The sequence below is a fragment of the Hippopotamus amphibius genome, chromosome 15 (assembly GCF_030028045.1).
Source record: "Hippopotamus amphibius kiboko isolate mHipAmp2 chromosome 15, mHipAmp2.hap2, whole genome shotgun sequence".
NCBI classification, from domain to species: domain Eukaryota; kingdom Metazoa; phylum Chordata; class Mammalia; order Artiodactyla; family Hippopotamidae; genus Hippopotamus; species Hippopotamus amphibius.
In genome coordinates this window covers 14,982,181-15,005,234 of record NC_080200.1, presented here as the reverse complement: position 1 = coordinate 15,005,234, position 23,054 = coordinate 14,982,181, and the positions used below count along the sequence as shown (strand labels likewise).

The following is a 23,054-nucleotide window of genomic DNA, read 5'->3' as shown; positions in this document are numbered from 1 at the left end:
CGGGATTCCCCAGGACCTACATGGGGGTCATGAGACACCTCCCAGGGCTACAGCATCCAGGTGGGATGGAGGGAAGCTGGGGTTTGGGGAGGGTGTCAGAAAAGATGGACCAAGAAAAAAAGGGGGACATTTGCCGCAGGCCCAGTGCTCCCCAGGCTGGGGGTCTCACTCAAGTGCTTTCTCCAGCAGATTAGGGTGCTGGAAAAATTGTCTCCATTAAATTGATGAAGATACTGAGATTCCAAGAGGCCCAGATCTCTAATTCACACCCTGACTTCTCCTGTGGGCATAGAGTTTATGAGTCCAGGCATCACAGCACCCCCATGTGGTGAGCCAGAGGCAGCTCACACGCATCCTGGCCCCAGGAGCTCTGCATCTTCCCTCTGCAGCCTCCCCATTGCAGAAAAGGCAGCTCCATCTTCCAGGTGCTTATCCCCAAAGTAGGTGCTTCTCTGAAGTTGACCTGGAATCCTCTCTCTTGCTCCATACCTGACCTGTTAGCCCCTCCTGATGGCTTCACCTTCTACGTGTAAACATTGTTCCAACCAGCCTCCTTCCCTTCACAGCCTCCACGCAGTCCAGCCTCCATCACCTCCCACCTGCAATCCTCTCCTCCCTGGTCTCATGTGGCTTCCATTGCCTGCTGCCCACCCCACCCTGCACAGTCTGTTTTTCCCTGAGCAGCTTGAGGGCACCTGTTAACACTTAACCCAGACAGTTGTCTCTCCTCTGCTCACAACCATCGATGGCTCCCACCTCATGCAGAACAAATGCCACATCTTCTCTTGGTCCACCCTTTTTTTCAAATTAATTAATTAACTTTATTTATTTACTTATTTATTTTTGGCTGCGTTGGGTCTTCATTGCTGCATGGGCTTTCTCTAGTTGCAGCGAGTGGGGTACACGGGCTTCTCATCGTAATGGCTTCTCTTGTTGCGGAGCACGGGCTCTAGGTGCACAGGCTTCAGCAGTTGTGACACAGGCTCAGTAGTTGTGGCACACAAGCTTAGTTGTTCCGTGGCATGTGGGATTTTCCTAGACCAGGACTCGAACTCATGTCCCCTGCATTGGCAGGCGAATTCTTAACCACTGTGCCACCAGGGAAGTCCCCATGTACTCCATCCTTCATTGTTTACTCAACATCTCAGTTCTACATTGACTGTTCCTCACTGCCTATTCTACGTTTCATGTGCTTTGTTGTCTGTTCTCCACTGGACAGACTTTGTTGTCTATTCTCCACTGGATGCATCCACATTCTCTTTCCTACACTGGGTATTTCATTTTCCCTGATCCTCACTGGACACTCCCTATGTTTGTTTATGCTAATGTCCCAGAGTCTCTGACTACCCTGAGGTCTACACTCTCATTCCCCACTGTTTCACCATCTCTATTTACGGTGCTCTCAAAAATGCATCTCTCAGATCTCTGGTTTCCGTTACCATGTTTGTACCCAGACCATACTTCCCTCAATGCTTCCAACCAGTGACCAGGCTCCTGGGAGACTTGGAACCCCTCTGATGGTGACATTGGCCCTGGCCAACATCACCGTGGTGTCCTTAGAAAGACTGGCAGTAGGACACTTCCAAACAACCTCTTTGTTTTCTACCCCCCACCCCCCCACCCCAGCCAGCAGGGGCAGAGCTAGGGTCTGGACCCAGAGGCCTTTCTAGAAACTGGTAGCTTGCCAACTCTCCCCTTATGGCCCAGGACACCTCAAGCAATACATGTATAGTCACACACACATGACATGTGACACAGCCCTTTTTGGTTCCCCAGGCGTATAGACTAACAACATGGGGCAGACTCCCTGGAAGCCAGGATAGATCTTATTTATTTGTTACTATTACCACTTTATTTTTAAATTTTGAGTGGAGAGTTCAGAATCCAAAGGGTACTACTGGGCGCCATCTAACGGCAGATACTGAAAGTGCAGCCTCCCAGGGATGAAGACACAGAGCCACACCCAATAGCCCTGGGGCCCCCCAGCGTCTGAAAGCAGCCCACATTTTTATGTACTCCACACTGGGCACGTACCCTGTGGGCACTGACTTCAGGGACTGGCCCACCTTCTACCATGTGGGTAAGATCCAGAGGCTGAAAAGAGGCCCTTTCTGGCCATGCCTCAGTTTCCCCCAGAGGACCAGCTGCCTTGACCTCTCTCCTCCTCCCAGATCCCTGGTCCTGTGTCTTGTTGGCTGGGGAGCCGTGACTGCAACACTATGGGGGGCCGCCAGGTTGGCAGTACATCCACTCCGTGTGCACGGCCAGGGTTCTTGTGACCCGAGGAAGGGGCTCCCAGAAGGGTAACCCAGATGGACAAATCTGCACCTGCGTGGTGACCCTGGTGCATGTGGCGATGGTGCTGCTGGGGGTGGCAGGGGCTGTGTGCTCAACTGGATCCCTAGAGTCCACTGTTATGGGCTGGGGTGGAGGCAGGGGCTCACCCCTGCTCTGAGGGCGGAAAGGGACAGAAGGGAGCAGGTGGGGAGGATTTAGGACCCGAGTCTGAGTTGGGTGAGAGAGCGCTCCAGCCTAACTTAAACACTCCACAGAGGCCTTGAGTTCACCCCACACCCTCTGCCTTCTCTGCAGGTTTCCCCGTGTAAGAGGGGGCTGCAAGTTCCCTGTGAAGCCCTTTACCCCATATCTGAGCCATTTGCAGGTCCTGGTGGCTCCACCTCCAAACACACCCTGGTGTGTCCCTCCACTGTTCCTCGGCCTCCTGCCTCTTTTACTCCTGGACCCCACCTCCACCTCCCGCCACAGAAGCCCCAGGGAGGGAGGCTTTCACTAACTTTGATCATGCCATGTTTCTCCCCTGGAAACTAGGGCTCCAAAGCCCCAGCTTCACTGGGGATGAAGGCATCAAGGACTGGGAAGGTCAGAGGACAAACCTGAGGCTGGATCTGGCTTATGAATGGTGCTAGATATATGGCTGCCCAAGGAAGTGCTCTCACTCCACAAAAAAAGGTCTATCAGTTTATACATTTTCCCCTCTCTCCCTACCCCTCAAAGGAGTCCACCCAAAGTCTTTTTTTTTTTTTTTTTTTTAGGTTTCGTTGGGTCTTTGTTGCTGTCCATGGGCTTTCTCTAGTTGTGGCAAGTGAGGGCTACTCTTCATTGCGGAGCATGGGCTCTAGGCAAGCGGGCTTCAAGAGTTACAGCACATGGGCTCAGGAGTTGTGGCACACAGGCTTAGTTGCTCCACAGCATGTGGGATCTTCCTGGACCAGGGCTCGAACCCGTGTCCCCTGCATTAGCAGGTGGATTCTTAACCACTGTGCCACCGGGGAAGTCCCCACCCAAAGTCTTGGCTGGGAAGGGGGACTACAGGAGAAAGGGAGGTGACTTATTTTGAAGCCTGCACACATTTTTGCCTCTGTATCCACATCCAGGTCTGTGTGTGCTAGTGGTGGAATGCAAGGCATTGAATTTTACTGAAAAATTCTTCTGTGGAGTGCTGCAGTGACAGGGGACAAGGGTCTTGAAATTATTGGTCAAGCTGACTCGCTTGCCCCCACCCAAGCTGGACCAATCAGCTTTGGATCTTGGTAGAATGACGGTGGGGTAAGGGCACAGAAATCTTATAAACACAGATACCAACACCATGTATTTTTCACATTCTTGTCCAAGTCGGTGATCTCCACTAAGCAAACCCTTTGGGAATTGTCAGAGTCATTTCTCAGCTTAGGGCAGTGCAGAGAGCTTCCTGGAGGAGGGGACACTGAGCTAGGCCTTGGAGGATAAGAAGAAGTCTAAAAAAGGAGGCCAGGTGGGAGTTGCAGGACGTAGCCCAGGAGAAAGGACCAGCATGGCCCTAGCTGGGAACAGCAAGTATTTCTAGGGGTCTCAGGGCAGGGGACAGAGTGGGTCAGGGCAGCTGAGGAGCTTGGGAAGGTCAAGGGTCAGATCTGAGTGTTAAAAAGATCCCACTGAGGGACTTCCCTGGTGGCACAGGTGTTAAGAATCTGCCTGCCAATGCAGGGGACCTGGGTTCGATCCCTGGGCCAGGAAGATCCCACATGCCACAGAATAACTAAGCCCGTGTGCCACAACTACTGAAACCACGTGCTGCAACTACTGAAGCCCTCGCACCTAGAGCCAGGTGCTCAAGAGAAGCCACTGCACTAAGAAGCCCGAGCACCACCGGCTCACAGCAGCTAGAGAGAAAAGCCCATGCCGCAGCAAGAAGACCCAACACAGCCAAAAATAAATAAATAAAAATAACAAACTTAAACAAAAAAGAAAAAGATCCCACGAGACCCCCTGGCAGGTGGCTGGAGGGGAGTAACTAATGGAGCTCCCTCTGGCTCCCTCCTGGAACCCCAAGTCAGCCCTCACACAGGACAGGCCAAAGTGGAGGGAGTTCGCACGACCCCAAAGTGGGTGAATAAACTCCTGGCTCCCTCCTCCACCGGGTGGAACGAAACGGTTAGGTCAAGAGATCAAGGGATATGCCCATTTAAAAGATGAACAGTGTAGCGGCCGCTCCGGCGTGCCCACTGTCCTACATTCACAGTTCCCGACGGCTTCTCCCTGCAAGTGATTGCAACCCAGCCTGAGCCCTCGACCCAACACCCCCAGGATCTGGAGGGTAAAGAGCCCAGCCCGTCACCCCTGGGGTGGAACCACTCTAGGTGCGCACTCTAAGCTTACGCTAGGGCCGCCCGGTCACCTGCTCGGTGGCGCCCCCTACAGGGCTCCTCCCCTTACGTCCTCCCCCCTCCCCCCCCCCCCGCTCCCCGGCCCCGCCCCCTTCCCAAGCCGCACCGGAGTCCTCCTCTCAGGGTCAGATTCTGGATTTGGTATCCAAGCCAAGACAAGGCAAGACTGAGGCCGCTGGGGAAGAGATGGGAGGACCCGGGCGGGGGTGCGGCTCTGAGCGGCGACAGTTTCGTTCACGGGTGCCACGTGTGTTTTATTGATGGATACACACACGGGAAGGGGGAAAGGAGCACCCCAATCTTAGATCCGAACCCGGTCTTCCCCCCTACAGGCCCCCACCGCGGAGAGGGTCGTAACTGCTGGGTCTTCTCCAAGGACGTAGGGACGGAGGTTGGGACCCCACGTGGCCTCACCCCGCCTGGTGTGAGGGGCAGACTCGGTTCCACCCCCCCGGGCCTACTACCGGGGCCAGCCATCGGTAGTGGGCAGCCGGCGCACTGGGGGTCCAGGCCGTAGGGGCTCTGCCAGGGGCCGGGCCAGGAGCAAGGGGTAGGGGAAGGTCTTTGGAAAGTCGCCGGGGCCTCCAGGCGCCGGCGAGAGCCGCTCGGACTTGATGCTGACTGGTGGGGTGGGCGAGGAGGCGCCGCGGGCCGGGGGGCCTTCCTCGCCCAGGCTGCGGCCCCCACTGCAAGGAGGTGGGGAGGGGGAGGGAGGGAGAGGGAGAGAGGAGAACAGGGCCGTGAGCTCAGTGACGGAAGCCAGGGAGGTGACATGGCTTGGGCAAACACTGGGCGGGAAGACTTTGGGAAAAGAGGGGGTGGCGATCCCTCTTGGGGCCTCCAAAATAGCCGCCCATCCCCACCAGGACCAGTCGGAAGGGGCTAAGTGCAGAACCGGGAGTGGCCACCAGGGGTCAGCAGTGGCTGAGGCGTTGGAAGACTTGGAGGGGCCCCACTGGTGAATCCGAACGAGGCGCGGAGAGTGGATAAGGAGGCAGTCGGGGCACTTACCTGGGCGGGGCGGGGGTGGTCGGGGTGCCATCACCCCTGGAGGGCTGCCAGGGGGCCAGGGTGGGGGGCTGCAGCAAGCCTGGGGGCGGAGGGGGGTCTCCCAGCCCATATTCTGGCGGGGCGGGGAGGGAGGCAGGAAGAGTACACTGAGGCCCTGACCTCAGGGAGCCCTTTGCCCAAGCCTGACCCAACCCACCCGCCCGTTTTCAGTTCTGGTGGGTGGGAGAGTGCGCACCCCTCCCCCACAGGCAGGTGTGTGCTTGCCTCCCGCAGTGGGTGCATACCTGGGGGACCTGCAGGGAGGAAGGGGAAGCTCCCGAGTGGGGGTCCAGGGGTGGCACTGGAGCATGGACTCTGCAGGCTACCATAGAGGCCTCTCTGTGGGGAGACAGGGTAAAGGGGACACGGAGGGCCACACCCAGGCCACCCGGCCCCCACAGCCCTTCCACACCTTCCCCTCACTCACTGAGGTGCTCAGTCCCCCTCGGGCTCCAGCCAGGCCACCGGGCAGGTCTGGCCTCCTCCCATCTGCTGCCAGGTACAGGGGAGGTGGTGTCTTGCTGGCGAGGTGGCTCGGTGAGAAGAGAGGGTGCGCCAGGCCTGGGGAGCAGGAGACCCCCAGAGAGGGGGTAGGTGCCCATGTCATCTAATGAAGTCTGAGGTCCAGAGTGATGCCCACAGCCAAGCAGGACCAGAGCGACTATTTCCCCCTTGCACCGTCCCCCTGGGACTGCCACCCCTCCTCCCCCAGGGCCTATGCCCCATGCTCACCTGGGGGCCCAGCTTTGGGGGCTGCTGGTCTGAAGGGGGATGGGCGGCTCTGGGCAGGCAGGGCCTCCCCAAGCCCACTGGGGTCACAGCCTGGTGGGGGCAGGGCCCCATATACCATGTCAGGGCTGGGTATAGTGGGGGCTGCTGGCTGAGGGCAGAGAGGACAGGATTGGTTGAGGAATGTAAGGATGAGGGCATCAGGTCCAAGAAAGAAAATTCCAGTGAGTTCAGGGGCCAGCCTCTACCTTCTGCAAGTCCTCACTCCTCCTCCCCCTGCCCTAACGCCACATGGCTGGGGGAGCCTGTGTCTGCCTCTGTCGCTCCTTGACAACTAGAGCTGAGGCTTCTTACTTAGTACAGGGTTGACCCTGAGGGGGCTTCCCAGGGTGTTTGATGAATCAAAGAAATAAAGAAGGAAGGAACTGTCTGCCTGTTGAACTCTTTTCCATCCTTCAAAGCCCCTGCTATAATGCCCACTCCTCCAGGAAGGCTTCCCTGCCCACCCAGGTAGAAACCTTCCCCCAAACTCTAGAATTCCTGGTCTTAAGTCCCTCTCTCAGTCTCAGCCTCAGCCACTTGGGCCTCGGAAGTGGGGGGAGGGCCCCATTCATGTTAGGGCAGGGAGTCACTTACATAGAGCCGCGGTCGGGGCAAGGCTGGGTCACCCCCATCACCTGCCAGCCTCCGCAGCTTCTCTCCTGGCCCCTCAAGCCCCTCATCTGGCTCCAGCTCTGGTCCATCAAGGCCCACGCCCCTCCGCTTCAGTGTCTGTGGGAAGGGGAGACAACAGGGTGACACTCTCCACGTCCTCACCAAGGAACCTGGTTCTACGGAAGAGGGGAGCCCCTATCCCACCCAGCTCTGTGGGCAGGCAGGGTGCAGGCACAGCCTGCTCCAGCCAAATCCCATTGATCCAAAACCCTAGTGTGTTACCATCTAGTAAGTTCCAACTGTGTGTGAGAGAGGGACTCTCCTGCCCTGGGACAAGAAAGCCCTGGGTCACACAGCAGGGGCCCAGATCTACCCAGGCCTGCTGGCATTATCCTCACACTCCTCCTGAATGTGATTTTGTTCCTCCACTCTGTGCGCACGCGCAGCCTCGGAGCCTGGCATGCAGTAGATGCTTAATGAATGATGGCTGACTGAGCACCTGAGGACATCTTTATAGGCTCTCCTAAGCTGCCACCCCCCTGGGACCGGTGACCTGCATACTCCTGGACCCCTGCCTCTCCTTTGCCGGTTTCTCCCCACCCTCTGCCACACTGGGGCTTCCAGGCGCAGTCGTAGCCCATTGCTCTCTCCAGCCCCGTGGCTTTAGCTTCCCATCCTGGGTAAAGATGCTCACATCCAAAGTGACCAGGGATCTTGCCCATCCTGGGTGGTGGGTGTGAGGGCTAAACCAGCTAGCGCAGGGGCTGTGCCTGCCTCTTTCTCCTGAGGATACAGTGGCTCAAATAAAAACATTCCTGGACCTCAGTGAGGTCTGTTTGCCTTGCGGTACATTTCCTTCTCTGTGTGTACTCACCAAATGGGTGACGGGAGCAAGTGAGATGACGTGTGTGAGGGGCACATGGTACAGCCCTCGATGTTTTTTATTTCTACTCTCCAGGCAGCTGCATCTTTACCCCAAACCTGCTTTGACTGGCAGCAAAGCCAAATTGCAAGGCTCTCTTTTGTGCAAACCAAGAGTCCCTAGGCTCTGAGCAAGCAGAGTGTGCTGGGCTTTATGGGGCCTGGAAGGAGGGTCCCAGGGGTACCTCGAGGATGTCAGTGTTGGTGCGGCTCTCATGGGGCTCACTGTACTCTGTGTACTTCAGAAGAACACGGTCCATGTCCGTGCTGGCATACTGGAAGAGGCGGTTGGCGCTGTTGAAGATGATGAGGGCGATCTCACAGTCGCAGAGCACGCTTAGTTCATAGGCCTTCTTCATTAGCCCAAACTTCCGCTTGGTAAATGTCACCTGGACCCAGGACCCACAGGCAGGGCAGGAGAAGACAAAGATTTGGGATGGTGAGAGGGCAGGTAGAGGGGCCTAATTGTTCTCTGAACATGCCTTGTGATTCCATGCATGTGCTCTTCTTTCTGGCTGTACTACTCCTCACTTCTTAACCTGGCAAACTCCTATTGATGCTTCAAAACCCAGCCCCAATATCCTCTCCTTTGGTAAGTTTACCTTGGCCTCCAGGCAGAGCCCACACTCCCTCTCTGAGCTTCCCCAATTCTGGGACTCCTTCTGGTCCAGCGCTTTGAGTTGGGTGTGTTTGTGTTGAGTTCCATCTCCCCTGTGACTGGGGCTCCAGTCATCAAGGAGGATCAATGAATAAATCACCGTGAAAACGAGTAAATGCTACATGTCAAACTCCAGACACTGCATCAAGTTCCCTTTGCCCAGGCCTTGTCCCCTGCCAGGAATGCCTTTCCCCCAACCGCTGTTCCACCCAGTGAACTCACCTGCCGATTCCTTTGGTCCAGAATGCGTGAGATCTGAATTTTTTTCCTCCCCATTGTCCCAGGCTGGGTGGAGTGTCCTTGGTCTGGGGGTTGGGGAGGAGGAGAAGAGGACAGAGTAGGTGGGTGGGGAGCAGGGACAGGCACCCCAGTCTACCCCCTATCTTTCTCCTGCCCCTGACAGGTGCTGAAAGGTGGGGGAAGATCAAGGCAGGCTGGGTCACCCCCACAGCCCCCACGCTCGACCAGCCCAGGGAGCAACAGATGCTCACTGAACACCTTCAGACCAATGCCTTATAAGGAGAAGGCTGACCAAGGGGGAAAGATTGAGAGGTAGGGGTGCCCCCACCTGAGGCTCTAAAGCAAAACAAGCTGGTAGCTGTGGGACCTCGGGGGAGCCTGACCCCTGTTTGTGCAGCAGGTTAAGCGTGTGGTGCGCTGCCCAGTGCTGCTAGAGCATAAAATGAGTGAACCCACACAGGGCATTCAGATCTGCCTCGCAGACAGCAGGTGCCGGGTACGCACGGCTGTTACGAGTACGGGCGATGGTCTAAAAGTCCTCGACAGGCCAGGTTGGAGGGCCATCTGATGCTGGTGCCCAGCGGTGCTCAGTGATCCCGAGCCTCTAAAAGTAAGCCTGGTCCACGCAGCAGACACTTTTCAACGCATTCAATCCCACCCACAACAGCCCTTCGCAGAGCAAGGCTGAAGGTGGTGGTTACCAGAAAACATGTATTAAAATATATATAAAACATATATTGAAAAATTGCAGTGAGAGTGGTAAAACGCCCAGCAGGAAACGCTCAAGCTGGGTGTCAGCACTGGGTGGAAATTTATGGGTGGGTTGTTTTCCCCTGTTTTTAAAACTTGAGATGCAATTCACATAACATAACATTCGCCATTTTAACGTGGGCAATTCAGTGGCATTCGTGACGTTGTGCAACCATCACCTCTGTCTGGTTCCAGAAAATTTTCATCCTCCCAGAAGGAGACCCCAGCCCCATTAGCAGCCACTCCCATCCCCCGCCCCCAGGCCCCGACCACCGCTAATCTGCTTTCTGTCTCTGTGGATTTGCCTCTCCTGGGCACTTCTTATAAATGGAATCATACAATGTGTGGCCTTTTTGTCTTTTTTTTTTTTCTTCTGAATTTCCTAACTTTTCTCCCTCCGTGATTATAGATTTCTATTTTACAAAGTGTTGGGGACACTTCCCTGGTGGTCCAATGGTTAGGATTCGTGCTTCCAACCCAGAGGGCGCAGGTGTGATCCCTAGTGGGGAACTAAGATCCCACATGCTGCGCAGCTCAGCCAAAAAAGAAAAATAAAATAAAAAGTGGGGGTGGGGGAGCATAATCGAAACCCCCTCCCTGCCCCACTTTCCAGTGGGAGGAGGGGGGATGCCCTGGAAAGACTTTTGCTTGGAGCCCTCAGACTGAGAGGAGGGGTGGCCCCAGGCACATTGGAGAAAAACCTTGGACCCTCCTCATGGGGTTCTTGGATCTCCCTGGTGGGGGCCCCAAGGGTGAAATGGGCAGCTCAGTGAGGGCAGCCTGTACCCAAGACATGGTCCAGGACTTTCCCGGCAGCCCCCATGCAGGGCTCCTTGGAATCAAAGAATCGTACTGACCGTCCTGTAGCACCCAACCCCCACTGTACAGACAGCCACCCCTTGGCCCCCGAGACACCTTCCACCAACTCTATGACCACACTCCACCCTCCCAGCCCTCCCATGTCATAGGTGACTGAGGCCATGCCACAGGCCTGCCCAGGGTGAAGTGGGCCTGTGCTCAGGTCTCAGCCAGCCTCTGACCATAAGAGTGGTCTTTAGCAACGGAGGCCTCTCCCTTGGCCTCAGTTTGCTGTTCTGTGAATGGGGTGGGTATGAAATGCAGAGTATCTGGAACAAGGCCTGGGAATGAGCTCTTGGGAAGCGCAGGGAAATGTAGGTCTGTCTCCGGGAGTAGCCATACCTGCTTCCCACACCCCAGCCCGAGGGGTCTGGGTGGGGCCCCCTATCTTCCCAGAGACCCAGGACGGGGAGTAGAGGTGCCCTAGTCTGTCACATGCGGCCTGCTGTGTGACCCCAGACACGCCCTCCACCTCCTCTGGGCTGGGTCTCTGAGCGGTCACAACCACGCAGAGCCCAGGCCGATGAGAGCTCCCCATCTCGGCCCCCCAGCTCCAGCCTGACTTGCTAAATTTAACCTTGGGGGCTAATTTTAGTCCCAGGCCGGAATCAGGCTAGTTCCCACGGCTGGGATGTGTTATCCCCGCCCTGACGTGTCCCTGGGGACAGGAGGAGGGCACTGGCCCGGAGGTCTTGGTGCCAAGATGACTCCGGAAATGCCCCCCACGCCTGGGGTCCCATGGGAACATGGGACTTGGACGTGAGTCTCTGGGCCTTGAAGATCCAGCTCTGGCCCCTTCTCAATCCATCCCCGTTTTAGACAAGAACATCCTGGCTAGGGCAAGGTTCACGTAATGGGGGAGCTCCAAGAGTCAGAAGGTCGGGGGGGGGCTCTCTGAACTGAGACCCAAGAGCCAAGAGAGGAAGTAAGTTCCAGGCAGAAGGAATGGCAGGTGCAAAGGCCCTGAGGTGGGAGGAGATGCATCGACAAGGCTGGAGTGAGGAGGCTAGCGGGAGAGGCTGCAGGGGCAGGGCCACTCTGGGTTCTCTGAGCTGCAGGGAGGCCTGTGGGTTTTGGTCTAAGAGACCAAAAGGCTCCATTGAGAGCCATGGGAGGGTTTTGGGCAAGAAGGGATAGGACTTTAAAACCTTGGCCATGGCTGTCATGGGGAGCAGGACTGTTCGGGGCAGGGGTAGAGATGACAGGAAACTGCAAGGAGGCCAGGGCTGTGTCCATATGGGCAGAGACTGGGGGTGAGCCCCGCTCTGTGCTATGCCTGCATCATGCACTTTAAGTCTCTGTACTCTAGGGCTCTTTGGGTCCTCTAGAAGCCACCAGGTCCTCTGCCATCTCTGGAGCCAGACCTGACAGGTGCAGATGGGCTCATGCAGGGGTTTGAGTCTTCTGACCCTTGATGACCTTGGAACCCCCAATCCTCACCCAGAAACCAAAGTCATCCCCTGCTCTGGTCCTTGAGGGATCTCCCCAGCACACAGCTCTGATCATGCCTCTTCCTGCTCACATGCTCCTCACGGCAAACCCCCTCCCCTCAGGAGGAAGGAAGTTCCAGTCCCCAGCCAGGCATTCAAGGCTGTGCCCCAATCAGCTCCTGCCCGCTCTTCTCTACCGTCAACAAAATGTCTCTGCCTGAAAAGCCCTGTTGCCCCTTCTGCACCTAGCCAACTCCTATTCACACTTCAAAACCCAGCTCAAAAAGCCCATCCCTCCAGGACACCCTCCCTGCCTTCACTCTGGTCTCCCACAGCCTCCATTCTTCCCCTCTAGTTCTGACTCTGTGGAGCTGGGGGGTCATATATCCAGCTCTCTCCCTCTCCCCCAGACCAGAAGACCCTCAGGACCAGACACAGGGGTGACTGGGAAGATTTGGTGAATGCAGCAGGTCAAGAGGGACACGTCTGAACTCCCCCCCAGCTTCCCTCAACAACTTCCTCTCAGACTCCCCCAGCTGACTCCCTACCCAGAAATACATGCGCATGCAAATCCAGCCACTCAGCGTTGACCTGCCTCAGGCCCAGGTGTGAAGGGCCAGCCAAGGAATGCGGAGGCGGAAGGCCCAGGGTGTGCATATATATTTGTACTCACATGCAAATCCCCAGCCCGAGCCGCAGACAGACCAGGCGGCCAGCTCTCCAGATGTTGGCGTGATCGGAACTGCTGGGGGGAGGTGGCGGCGTGTGCTGAGTGTGCAGCGCACGAGGGGGGAGGCTGAGGTTAGGAGAGGCTGAGGTTGGGGCAAGCTGAGGTCGGGGGAGGCCTCTTCTGTGCACATCTTTCCCACCTCCACCCCACCAACGTCCAGCTAGAAAGCAGAGAGCTTGTGGCATCTGCCCAGCAGAGAGGCAGAGATGGACCAGGAATGGAGCAGGGAAGAAGGGGCAAGGGAAACCCAAGATGGCATCTCAGAGGAGGAAGCACGTAGTTGGGCCTCAGTGGAAGGGCTGGATGGGGGCCTGAGCAGATGGGCAGGGGAGTGGGCATTTGAAGACAAGAGTCCAGTACCTCCCCACCCCCTTCTTTGCACCCCATACTTAGCATTTATCGCGTATCAACCATGTGCCAAATATCGTGATAAACTGACCTCAAAAGAAGTACAACGCTTAAGAGGACCAATGACCATAGAAGATTAGAAAAGTGACTCGAGACCTACTATTAAAAGGACAACAGGCGCCCATGGTTTTATGGATGTTTTACCAAACCTTAAAGGACAGGAAAGTGAAATGTTCTTTAAACTATCTCAGACCTTTGAAAACAATGGGAACTGCCCAAGTCATTTTTAAGAAACTCTTGTAGATCAGATCCTAAGCCTAAAAAGAGAGAAGTATTGACCACAAAAGGGGCAACGTCCGTAGTCAGGGATTTCAAGGAAGACCTCTCTGAAGAGGTGATGTTTGAACTGAGACCCGGAGCACGAGAAAGACACAGCCAAGCAAGGGAAGAGTCAGTTATGAGAAGATCTGGTGGAAGTGTGTTCCTGGCAGGGGAACTGCAAGGGCAAAGGCTCAGAGTGATCATTTTGAAAAAGCAAAGAAGACTGTATGGCTGGAAAATGTGAGCAAGCGAGGGAGGGGTGGTGGGGACAGTTGTGGGATTCAGATCACACAGGTCCTTGTGGGCCACAGTGAAGAGCATGGGCTTTACTCTGAGGCCAAGAGGGAACTGTAGAGAGTTTGGTGCAGGAGAGGGTCAGGATATGATTTTAGTTTAAAAAATCCCCTTGTACTTCCATGCATTGCCGGTGGGAGGGGAAAGAGGTAGAGCCACTCTGGAAAACTGGCATCTACTAAAGCTGCACATGCATCTACCCTCTGATCCAGTGATGCTTCTCAGTATTCACCTAAGAGAAATGGGTCCATGTTCTACCAAAAGACACAGACAAGAATGTTCTCAGCACCCTCATTTGTCATAGCCCCAAACTGGAAACGACTCAAATGCCCTCAGTGGGAGAATTGGTAAATACTTTTTGGTAGAGTCTATGGTGGACTACTATACAGCACAGAAAAAGGAATGCATTGCAGCTGCATGCAACCACACAGGTGAGTCTCCCAAACTATGCACCCGTTCAGCAATTCTGGGCTCCATAGAGAGGACACACCATGCAATTCCATTTATATCAAGTTCCAGAACAGGCAAAACTCACCTACAGTGATGGATGTGAGCACAGCGGCCACCCGGAGCAGGCGCTGTGACAGGCCAGCAGGCGTCCAGGGGCTGGGGTGTTCTATTCCCCGGTCCAGGACCTGGATACACAGGTGTGTTCAGTTTGTGCAAATTTTTTAGCCCTATTCCAAAGATTTTTGCATTCTTCTTTATGTGATTTAATCTCAATTGAAAGATTTTTGTAAAAAACCTCATCCCTGGGGACTTCCCTGGCTGTCCAGTGGTTAAGGTTCTGCACTTCCAATGGAGGGGGCGCGGGTTCGATCACTGGTCTGGAAACTCAGATCCCACATGCCGCGGGGTGTGGCCAAAAAATAAAAATAAAATAAAAAACCTCGTCCCTAGTCATGGCTGCCCTGAGAAACAGCACCTGTCTGGGTGGGAGTGAGGTGACTGGGAAAGGCTGGGGCAGGTGTCCAGGTGAGGGATGTGGGGCCTGAACCAGGACAGGGGCTTCAGGCAGGCAAAAGAGGATGCATTGTTTGGTGTCCAAGGGGACAGGACGTCCTGGTGGCATGTGCCTGGGGTTGGGAGGGAGCCTGGGGGGTCTCAGGCCTGAGCGTTGTGCGGGGTGTGGGGGAGGGAACTGGGGTTCGAAGGAAGATTCCATGAGCGCCTCCAGCATCATAAACTCTCTAAGGTGATACCGGGGGGGTCACTAAATCCATCAACAAACAACGGCTGTCCCGCAGGGCATCACTGTCACCTCTCTCTAAGAGGCCTCTTAGCCCCCTGGTGATGGAGATGGGGGTCTGGAAGGAATCCCAGCCTCCCGCTGACCCTTCACTGCTGGCCTCTCCCTGTAGAAGGACTTAGTTTTCTCACCTGTAAATGGAAGCGTGAATCCTCCCATGAGCTGGGGAGGAGGGGGCAGTGGAGGGGTCCTTCAACCCTGCCTTCCGGCCTCCCAGAAGCCAGAAGGAAAAGGGGCCTTGGAACTGGGGATGCTGAGTCAGCGTGCCATCTTGCAAGACACTCACTGTGACACACTGGGCGACAACAGACCCCTACTTCCTCCCCCCATAAAACGGGTCACAGAATTCTGATCTCAAAGGCTCTGCAGTGAGGGTTTGAGAAAAAAGATCAGGAACAGTCAAGTTCCCCTTCTCGGCTCCCAGTGGGGCTTTCGTGGAGGGACGAGTGGCAGAGTCACGCTGCCAGGCCCTTGAGCCCAGAGGCCTCAGCTTAACGGGGGGACCTTGGCCGGGAAAGGAGAGAAGGAAAGGAGAAGTGAGAGGCAGGTGGGTGGTGGGGGGAGGTGAGGGCCCGTGGGACGCGGCGAAGCGGGGAGGGGGCGCTGCTCCTGGGCCCTGCAGCAAATCAGGCCTGCGGCCCCGCCTCACGCAACCCAGGCGGTGGTTTCATCACCTGCTCCCCAAGTACCTCATTACGGGCAACAGGAAGAGCCCCTTGGAAAGTCGGGACCCCCCCTCCCCTCTCTTGAGGGCTCCAGCGGCTCCGACCCCAGCTGCTGGCGACCCCCTCCCCCCCCCCCACCCCCGGGGAGGCCCTGGGTGACCTCCTCCCCTGGGAGCCTGGGGAGATGGTGGCCCAGGTGGGGGGGGCGGGGGCCCTGTGGGTGACCTAGGGGCTGGCTCAGCCCACAGAGGCCCCTGGAGCCCCTCACCTGCGCAGGAGATAAGGCAGGCTCTCCTAGTGACTACTGCGCGACCAAACTTCTCTGGACCTCAGTTTCCTACCCCCAAAGATGGGGAGAGTCAGGAACAGGGGACACCTCCCTGAGTTGGGGGGCTCTCTGAAGTAGGGGCTTTGGAGATGATATAATCCTCTTTCTCTATGCAGGCAGCTTTTGCCATCACTGGGCCCTGACCCCTCCCAGAAGGCCTTGGGGTCACCTCTCCTCAGCCCTGGGGTGCCCTGCTCAGAGCGAGGGCTCTGGGCAGACCCAGGAAGGGTGCTGGGGACAGGGGGTCAGGGAGAAAGCCCCTTCCTCATATGTACAGGTGGGGGGGGGCGGCGCTGGGAGATTCCCTTCACAGGGAGACCCCCCCAAACACAGGCATCACCCCCGAACATACCCGCATATATAAGTCCCCCAAACACACGCAGTCCACAATATATGCAGACCCCTCCCAAACCCACGCGGCTTGGCAAACACACATCCTGAAAACACGTGGATGCCCAATTACGCGCAGACCCTTCAGACACACACAGGGTCCCCAACCAATTCCCTAAACGCACACACCCCCCCCATATATGCAGACACCTCCAAACACACCATGACCCCCAACAACATGCAACCCCTCCAGACACACACGGAGCTCCCCAAACACATGCAGGCTCCCCAAATCCACACTAGACGCCCCTGACAAGCAGGCCCCCAGACAAAGATAGGGCCTCTACCCCCTGCAGTGGTATTACCCACTTTCTGGCTTCCTGAAGCAGGGCGGGAGGACCCCCCCCCCAGGGGAGAGACGTGGGTTGGAGGTGGGGGTTCTGAGGGTGGGGGCATCACATGTGCAGACACTGCCTGGGGACCACAGGCTATGCTGCTGCAGGTGCCAGGGGTCGTGGGGATCTTTGGGGTACTCCTGGGGACTGTGGGGGTCTTAGGGTGGGGTGTGTTACCCACTTGTGGCTCTGACTCCCAGAGACCCAGAATGTTCCAGCTGGAGAAGGCCCTTTGGGAGTCCCTTTGTTCATAGGTCCCTCTGGCACTCATGGGGAAACTGAGGCCCAGCGCGGGACCCTCAGATCCACCTCCACAGACCCCTCCCCAGGTCTGCTCCTAGAGGGCCCAGTGTGACCGTGTGCTGAGGGGTATGTGGGCCTGGCTGTGGCCGTGGGCCCGGCCAGACCAGGGTTCTTATCCTGACTCCACTATACACTCACTGCCTGACATGCTCCAAGCCTCAGTTTCCCCATTTGTACAATGGGCCCTGGGGGCTCCTCAGGACTCACCCACCTGTCCCTCCACTTTAGAAAGGCCTCATCTACCAGCAGATTCTCAGCTCACCTTCCGCCCTTTCCCAGACATCTGAAACACCCGCCCCAGACAGACTGGCCACTTTCCCATCGCCTGACTTTTGCCCCCTGCTGTGTCCTCTCCCCGGAATGCCCTTCTCAGATTCACCCAGGTCTGAGAAGCTGCTACACGTCCTTCAGGCCTGGGCAGAAATCTCCCTTTCTAGAGGCGCTCATTTCCCCAGACCAGATTTCTCTTTCCCTGTATCACTTAGTCCCACCAGATATTTTTGGTGCTTCTTCATTACTTTCTTTGATGATCACATCGCCCCACTGAGAATGACCGTTCCAGGAGAGCAGGGATGGAGCCTTTCCCAACACCCGGCACACAGTAGGTCTGCAATCACCCTTCCTTGAATGAATGAGCAAACGACTGCTTCACAAATGGAAGAAACATTGGCAACTGGTTCCTTTCTTCTTTTAAACAGCTCATGGCTCACAAAACAAATCTGAGGCCCCATCTGGCCTACAGGTCGCCCGTCTGAGAGGGCCTACCCCTCACCCTGCTCTAAGCCCACAGCACCACAGCCCACTGGACGGTGTTCATGATTCTCTCGGGCCAAGAGGCTGACCCTCTGAAGGTTCCAGTCCCCTCCTTGGAAAGAAACTATGCCCCAAGGTCATGCAGGACCTGGCTACCCTCACTGTCCACTGCAGGTCCTGCCAGGAAGGCCAGTTTCTCTGTCATGGCCACTGCAAATGGAGACTCACTGCCCCATTCCACCTCCCATGGGGCTTGGGACCCATACCCCTGGGGATGGGAGAGACTGTACATTCAGAACCCAACTCTGCTATCTCACACAGGTCAGAGCCCTCAGCCATCCACGGTCCCCAGTGATGTCCCCTAAGCTGCACTGCCAGCTGCAAGAACAGCCCAAGGCTTCTCTCTCTTTGTTTCAGAGAACGATCTCCCTGTAGGGCCCCAGAAATTTGTCCCCAGAGGCCGGGGCCTCCCTGCTTGGGAAATTAGCACATCTGTCAGAGCTGGGCGGAAGGGACTTAGCCCGTGGCTCAGCAGACCCAAGATGCAGCCAGTGGGGGGAGGGGGGTCTTTGGGGCATCCCTGGTCCCCACTTTCTTCCCCCAGAAATGTCTGGGAGCTCACCAAGGTGCCAGGGATACAAAGGCAGGGAGTGGACAGCCCAAGCCTGGCCCTTCCCATTGCCCAGTCTGGTGGGGAAGACAACAGACACGTAATTGTGTCAGGGACAGAGGACTTACCAATGAAATTCTATAGGGGGAGGCGGAGGGGGAAGTGGTAGGGGAGGGAGCTGCTTTGGACAGAGGGGCCAGAAAGGACTTTTTGAAAAGGGGACCTCAAGGATGAGAGGACACCAGCCATGAAGGGATGTGGGTGACAGACTGCCTGGTGGAAGGAATGGCAGGTGCAAAGGCCCTGAGGTGAGAATGTGCTGGGTGGGTTCCAGGTATGGGGGTGGCTGGTATTGCCGGGTATGGGTGAGCAAGGGGCATCTGGAGACAGACAAGGGCAGGGAGGCCACAAGGGGCCTCAGGGATCAAGGTGAAAGAGTGGGCTGTAGAGCATGAGGGTCACGGAGGGTGTATGAGCCGGGAGTGGGGGGGGCTGTGGTACGATTCAGGATTTTCAGCTGACCCCATGGCTGCTGTGGGGAGAAGTCCTTCGGGAGCAGGAGGCCAGGACAGTGTCCAGCAGGAGATGGTTGGGGCTCTGGTTGTGGAAACTGGACAGAGAGGCGCCTGTGCCCCTACAGTGACTCATTACGACAACTCGTGTGGACTGCTCCCTTCCGAGGACCCCACCTCAACCACTGCTGAACCCGAACCTGGAGGAGATCAGGACAGGGAAGCTGACAGGACTGAGGCCTGCTTGGTCCCCGGTGGAGGGTGGACCTGGATGGGGCTCACAGGCACGTCCACTCGGTTATAGTTCGGATGGCACCTCCTGTTACCAAGGGCCTGCTGTCTGCCCTGGGCCCGCGCTCCACCTCGTTTACACACAGGACCAGCCTGACTCAGGTAGCCCAGTGAAGCGGAGACAGCTGCCCTGCTTTACACAGGAGGAAGCGGGCTCCTTCCCAGGGCCACACGGCAGGACCCTAGATTCTCACTCAAGCGTGGGCTTATACCCCAGGGTTGTCCGGTTATGCCCCAAACTTACCCCCCACCCCGCCAAGCCAGACTGGGAAGTGGGGCTGGGCACCAGTGGCATCTAAGACTCTCATCCCTGGGTCACCTGGGGCCAACGGGCAGCCTCACAAGCCCCCGCAAGAAACAGGCCCAGGGAGGACCTTTGAGGGGCTGAGAAATGGGACCCAACCTCTGTGTTCACCCCACTTGGATTCATGGGCCTCGGCTGGGGTGACCTCTCCAACCCCAATCGGGATCCCAGGCGTGTGATAAATACTCTCCAAAAAATGACATCTGTCTCCAGGTGCATATGTGCCTCAAATCTTCCGGAAGGTCAGACCCCCAACATGTCTACACTCATTGCATCTGAGTTGGGGTGACAAATGATTTTAATTCCCTTTCTCCTCTAATTTGCATTTTCCAGATGTCTGCCTGGTTGGGTAATGATTTAATGAAATCAATCATTAGTTGGAGACGGGAAGTAAGATCAGGCTCTAATTGCTCAGGTCACGGGGCAGCCAGAGAGCTCAGAAAGGGGCAGCGATCTCTCTCAGGTCACACAGAGAGGGGAGAGAGGAAGCTGGGGCCCCTCTCTCCTGGCTTTTGTCCTCCTGGGGGCTGAGGGGCAGCCTGGAGCCCATCCTTTCTGAGGAGCCAGGGTGTTTCCACCTGGCCTCAGTCTTCCCTCCTGCAAAGTGGCAGCTTCAGACCAGATAGTGAGTTTCCAGCTCTCGCACGTGAGACCCCAGGATTCTAAATGTCCCCAAATTCCAAACCCTGGAGGCCAAGATTCACTCATGCAACTCAGACAGGTGGTGAAAGGCAGATATGGGGACAGGAGGCAGCAAGGGTGACTTCTCCCAAAGCTCCTGTGATCTTTGGAATCAAACCCCACACACTTGTCCTTCCGAGTCTAAATACTTTTTTGAACCCTATTTCCTTCACCCCAAGGGTCTGAGAGTTCTCATCCCCAGACGCCAAAAGTTCAGAGGTCCTGACCTTCCCCAGTGAGGATTCTCAGCCAGGTCAGGCAAAAGGCCTCAGCTATTTCTGACTTCTTGGGTCTGCAGCTTGGGGACTGGGAATAGCCAGGGACCCCAGTTGGCGACATCTGCTGACCCCGACACTGAGAGAGGCAGAGGATGGGGACCATGATGGTGAAAGTAACTGACAACCTTGGAGGGCTGTGATTATTGTTCCTATACCCATGTCTCAGATTGGGGCACTGAGGCAGGGGAAGGAAGTGGCCCAGGCAGCTGTGGGCCCCCTCTCAGGACTCCATGCACACCATCCTGCCCTCAGCCACGGAGGCATCTGTGGACCCAGCTGAGGCCCCACATTCACTGCATGAAGTGCAAACCCCACGGGTGGGTGAGGGTCATGGTGGTCACAGGCACACGTGAATGTCATCCACATGCAGGTCTGGGGCCATGACACACGAGGGCACATCCACAGCAGGAAGGCATGGGGTTGTGGTTGTGTACAGGGGCCCCCAGGATGCACAAAGGGGTGTGCCCCAGGAAAGGGGACCACTGGGACTCACAGATGCGTACCAGGGGCTCATGGCACACAACTCCCCAACTGATAAAACCTTCAGACACATGCCCTTTGGACACACAAGCCCTCAGCATGCCACACGCTCATGGACATGCAAGCCCTGGGACGCTCACCTTTTCAGCTACCCTTTCAGACACACAACCTCTCAGAAACACAACCCTTGAACACCTCCCCCATCCCCGAACACACCCTTCAGACTCACACCCCTTGGACACACAGCCTCTCAAACTCACAATCCTAGGACTGCACACCTCTTAGACATAACTCTCCCGCGTATAGCAGCACATGCCGACCTTCAAACTCAACCCAGCCCACAGATGCCATTCAAAGGACACCGCCCAGACCTCGGCCCGACGCGACACGCACCTGCTCCACCTGGACTCTTGAAGGCTCGCGCACCGACCAGGCGGCAGCGGCTCAGAACTCCGAGCTCCGGGCGGCCACAGGTGCCTTCAGAGCGGGCGGCCCCGCCCCCGGGAGCTGATCGGGCGGGGCGTAAATTTGCATAGAGGGCGTGCCCGTGGGCTACGATGGGCGGGCCCTTGGGCGTGGCCGGGTCCCGGGAGTTCTGGGGCCCAGGACTCAGACGCGGGAAGACTGAGGTGGGAGAGTAGTATAATGAGGGAGGGGTGTCCGGGAGAGAGCTGGATCAGACTTGCCAGGCTTCCCCCGCTGTCAGTGGGCGACCCTGACCTTACTGCTGAGCCTGACCCTAATTCAGACCCTGTCTGCAACCCCTGCTTATCTCCTACCTTGTACTTACTCCAACTTGAGAGAAATGTAACTCTGACCCGGGACCCTGAGGTCCCAGGCACTGAGACCTTCTCGAAGCCAACCCTGACCCTTGCTCTCACCCAAACGGAGGGACTGCAGAAAGGGGCTCTGGGGTCGCTGAGGGGCCCCACCCAGCTGTGTGCCTCCTGCAGCGGGATGTGTGACCTGCGTGCTTTGATAGGAGGGTAACAGACCTCTGGGTTTCTGGGCGCCCTCCTCCACTTCAAAGGTCAGCTTCCAGGACTGGACCCCCTCCCTGGGATCCCAGCACCACCCAGCACAGGTCCAGACCCAGAGTGGGGGTCAGAGCAGGATTAATGAGTGAATCAAAGTGGAAAGAATTACAGGATGAAGATGACTTTGGACTGGGCAATCCTGGAGAAGCCCCCAGTCTGGAGGAAGCAGAGCTACCACACACTCCCCTATCCCTGTGGGATCAGGACTAGGCCAGAGAGGTCAGGGAGGGCTTTGCCCAAAGTGGGGGGCGGGCATTTGTATTGGGCCTTGAAGCATGCATAGGAGTTTGCCACTGGTAGAAGGGTTTTCCAGGAGGGAACAGGACTTGCAAAAGTGCAGAGAAAGAGTGCGGAACACTCTTTCGTGGGGGAAGATGAAGCCAGAGCAGTGAGTGGAAGTACATTGGGCTGGGCACCCAAAGTGAGGCTTGGAGATAAGGGGAGGGGGTCCATTTGGGGAAGATGGAAGGGGAGAGCAGGTGGGTTGCAATGGCTGCCTGGTGTCCACCTTCTCAGAATACAAGAGATGACTGGATCCCTGGACTCAGGGGGGAATATATGGAGATATTAGTATGTGCGGGACACTGAGGGAGGGAACAGAGATCCTGGGAGGCATGTGCCTCTCCCCACACCTCAGTCTCCCCATCTGTGACATGGGCAGTTTGGACCCTTAGTCTGGGCACCGATGTCTCTTTGGACAAAAAAAACTAGGGTTCACACTGTGTCATAAAGGTGGGGATCAAGGTTCCTGCCTCTCCCACCCCATCCTTGCCGCCCTTCAGTGCCCAATACCAGACACTGAGGTGTCCCAGGAACACACCAGGGCCTAGGCCACGTTGGGGGCTTCTGCCTGCGCTCCAAGGCACAGAACAAGGCTTGGGGAGTGTGGAGGTGGCTGGGGAGCCCTGGGCCCCTCGAGGGCCGCTCTGTTTACCCGAGACCGCCCGCCTGCCTCTGATGCAACAGGCAGGCTCTGGTTACGTGAGGGCGGCAGCTGGAGCAGCTCTGGGAGCAGCCTGAGCTGAGCCAGCTGGGGCTGCCCACTATGCCCCACACCTCTTGCCCCCTCCCACCACGAGGGCTCCCTCCTGTGTTCTTGCCCCTCCCACGTTGTCCCCTTTCCACCACTCATGTTCCCAAATGCCCTCCCCATTCCAGCCCATACCATCTTCTATCATTCACACCGTTTCC

At 56.7% G+C, this 23,054-nt stretch overlaps 1 protein-coding gene across 1 annotated transcript; it reads right to left on the bottom strand.

The window, feature by feature from the left end:
• Positions 1-5,013: 5,013 nt before the first annotated feature.
• Positions 5,014-21,243, bottom strand: MEF2B (myocyte enhancer factor 2B). The gene is made up of 10 exons (XM_057709301.1): positions 21,220-21,243; positions 14,183-14,282; positions 8,899-8,981; positions 8,204-8,407; positions 7,080-7,214; positions 6,447-6,594; positions 6,142-6,275; positions 5,960-6,053; positions 5,676-5,787; positions 5,014-5,350 (listed from the first exon to the last, which is right to left on the bottom strand). Exons 3-10 carry the CDS (start codon positions 8,950-8,952, stop codon positions 5,125-5,127), a joined length of 1,107 nt encoding a protein of 368 aa, XP_057565284.1. The 5' UTR covers positions 8,953-8,981; positions 14,183-14,282; positions 21,220-21,243; the 3' UTR covers positions 5,014-5,124.
• Positions 21,244-23,054: the final 1,811 nt, after the last annotated feature.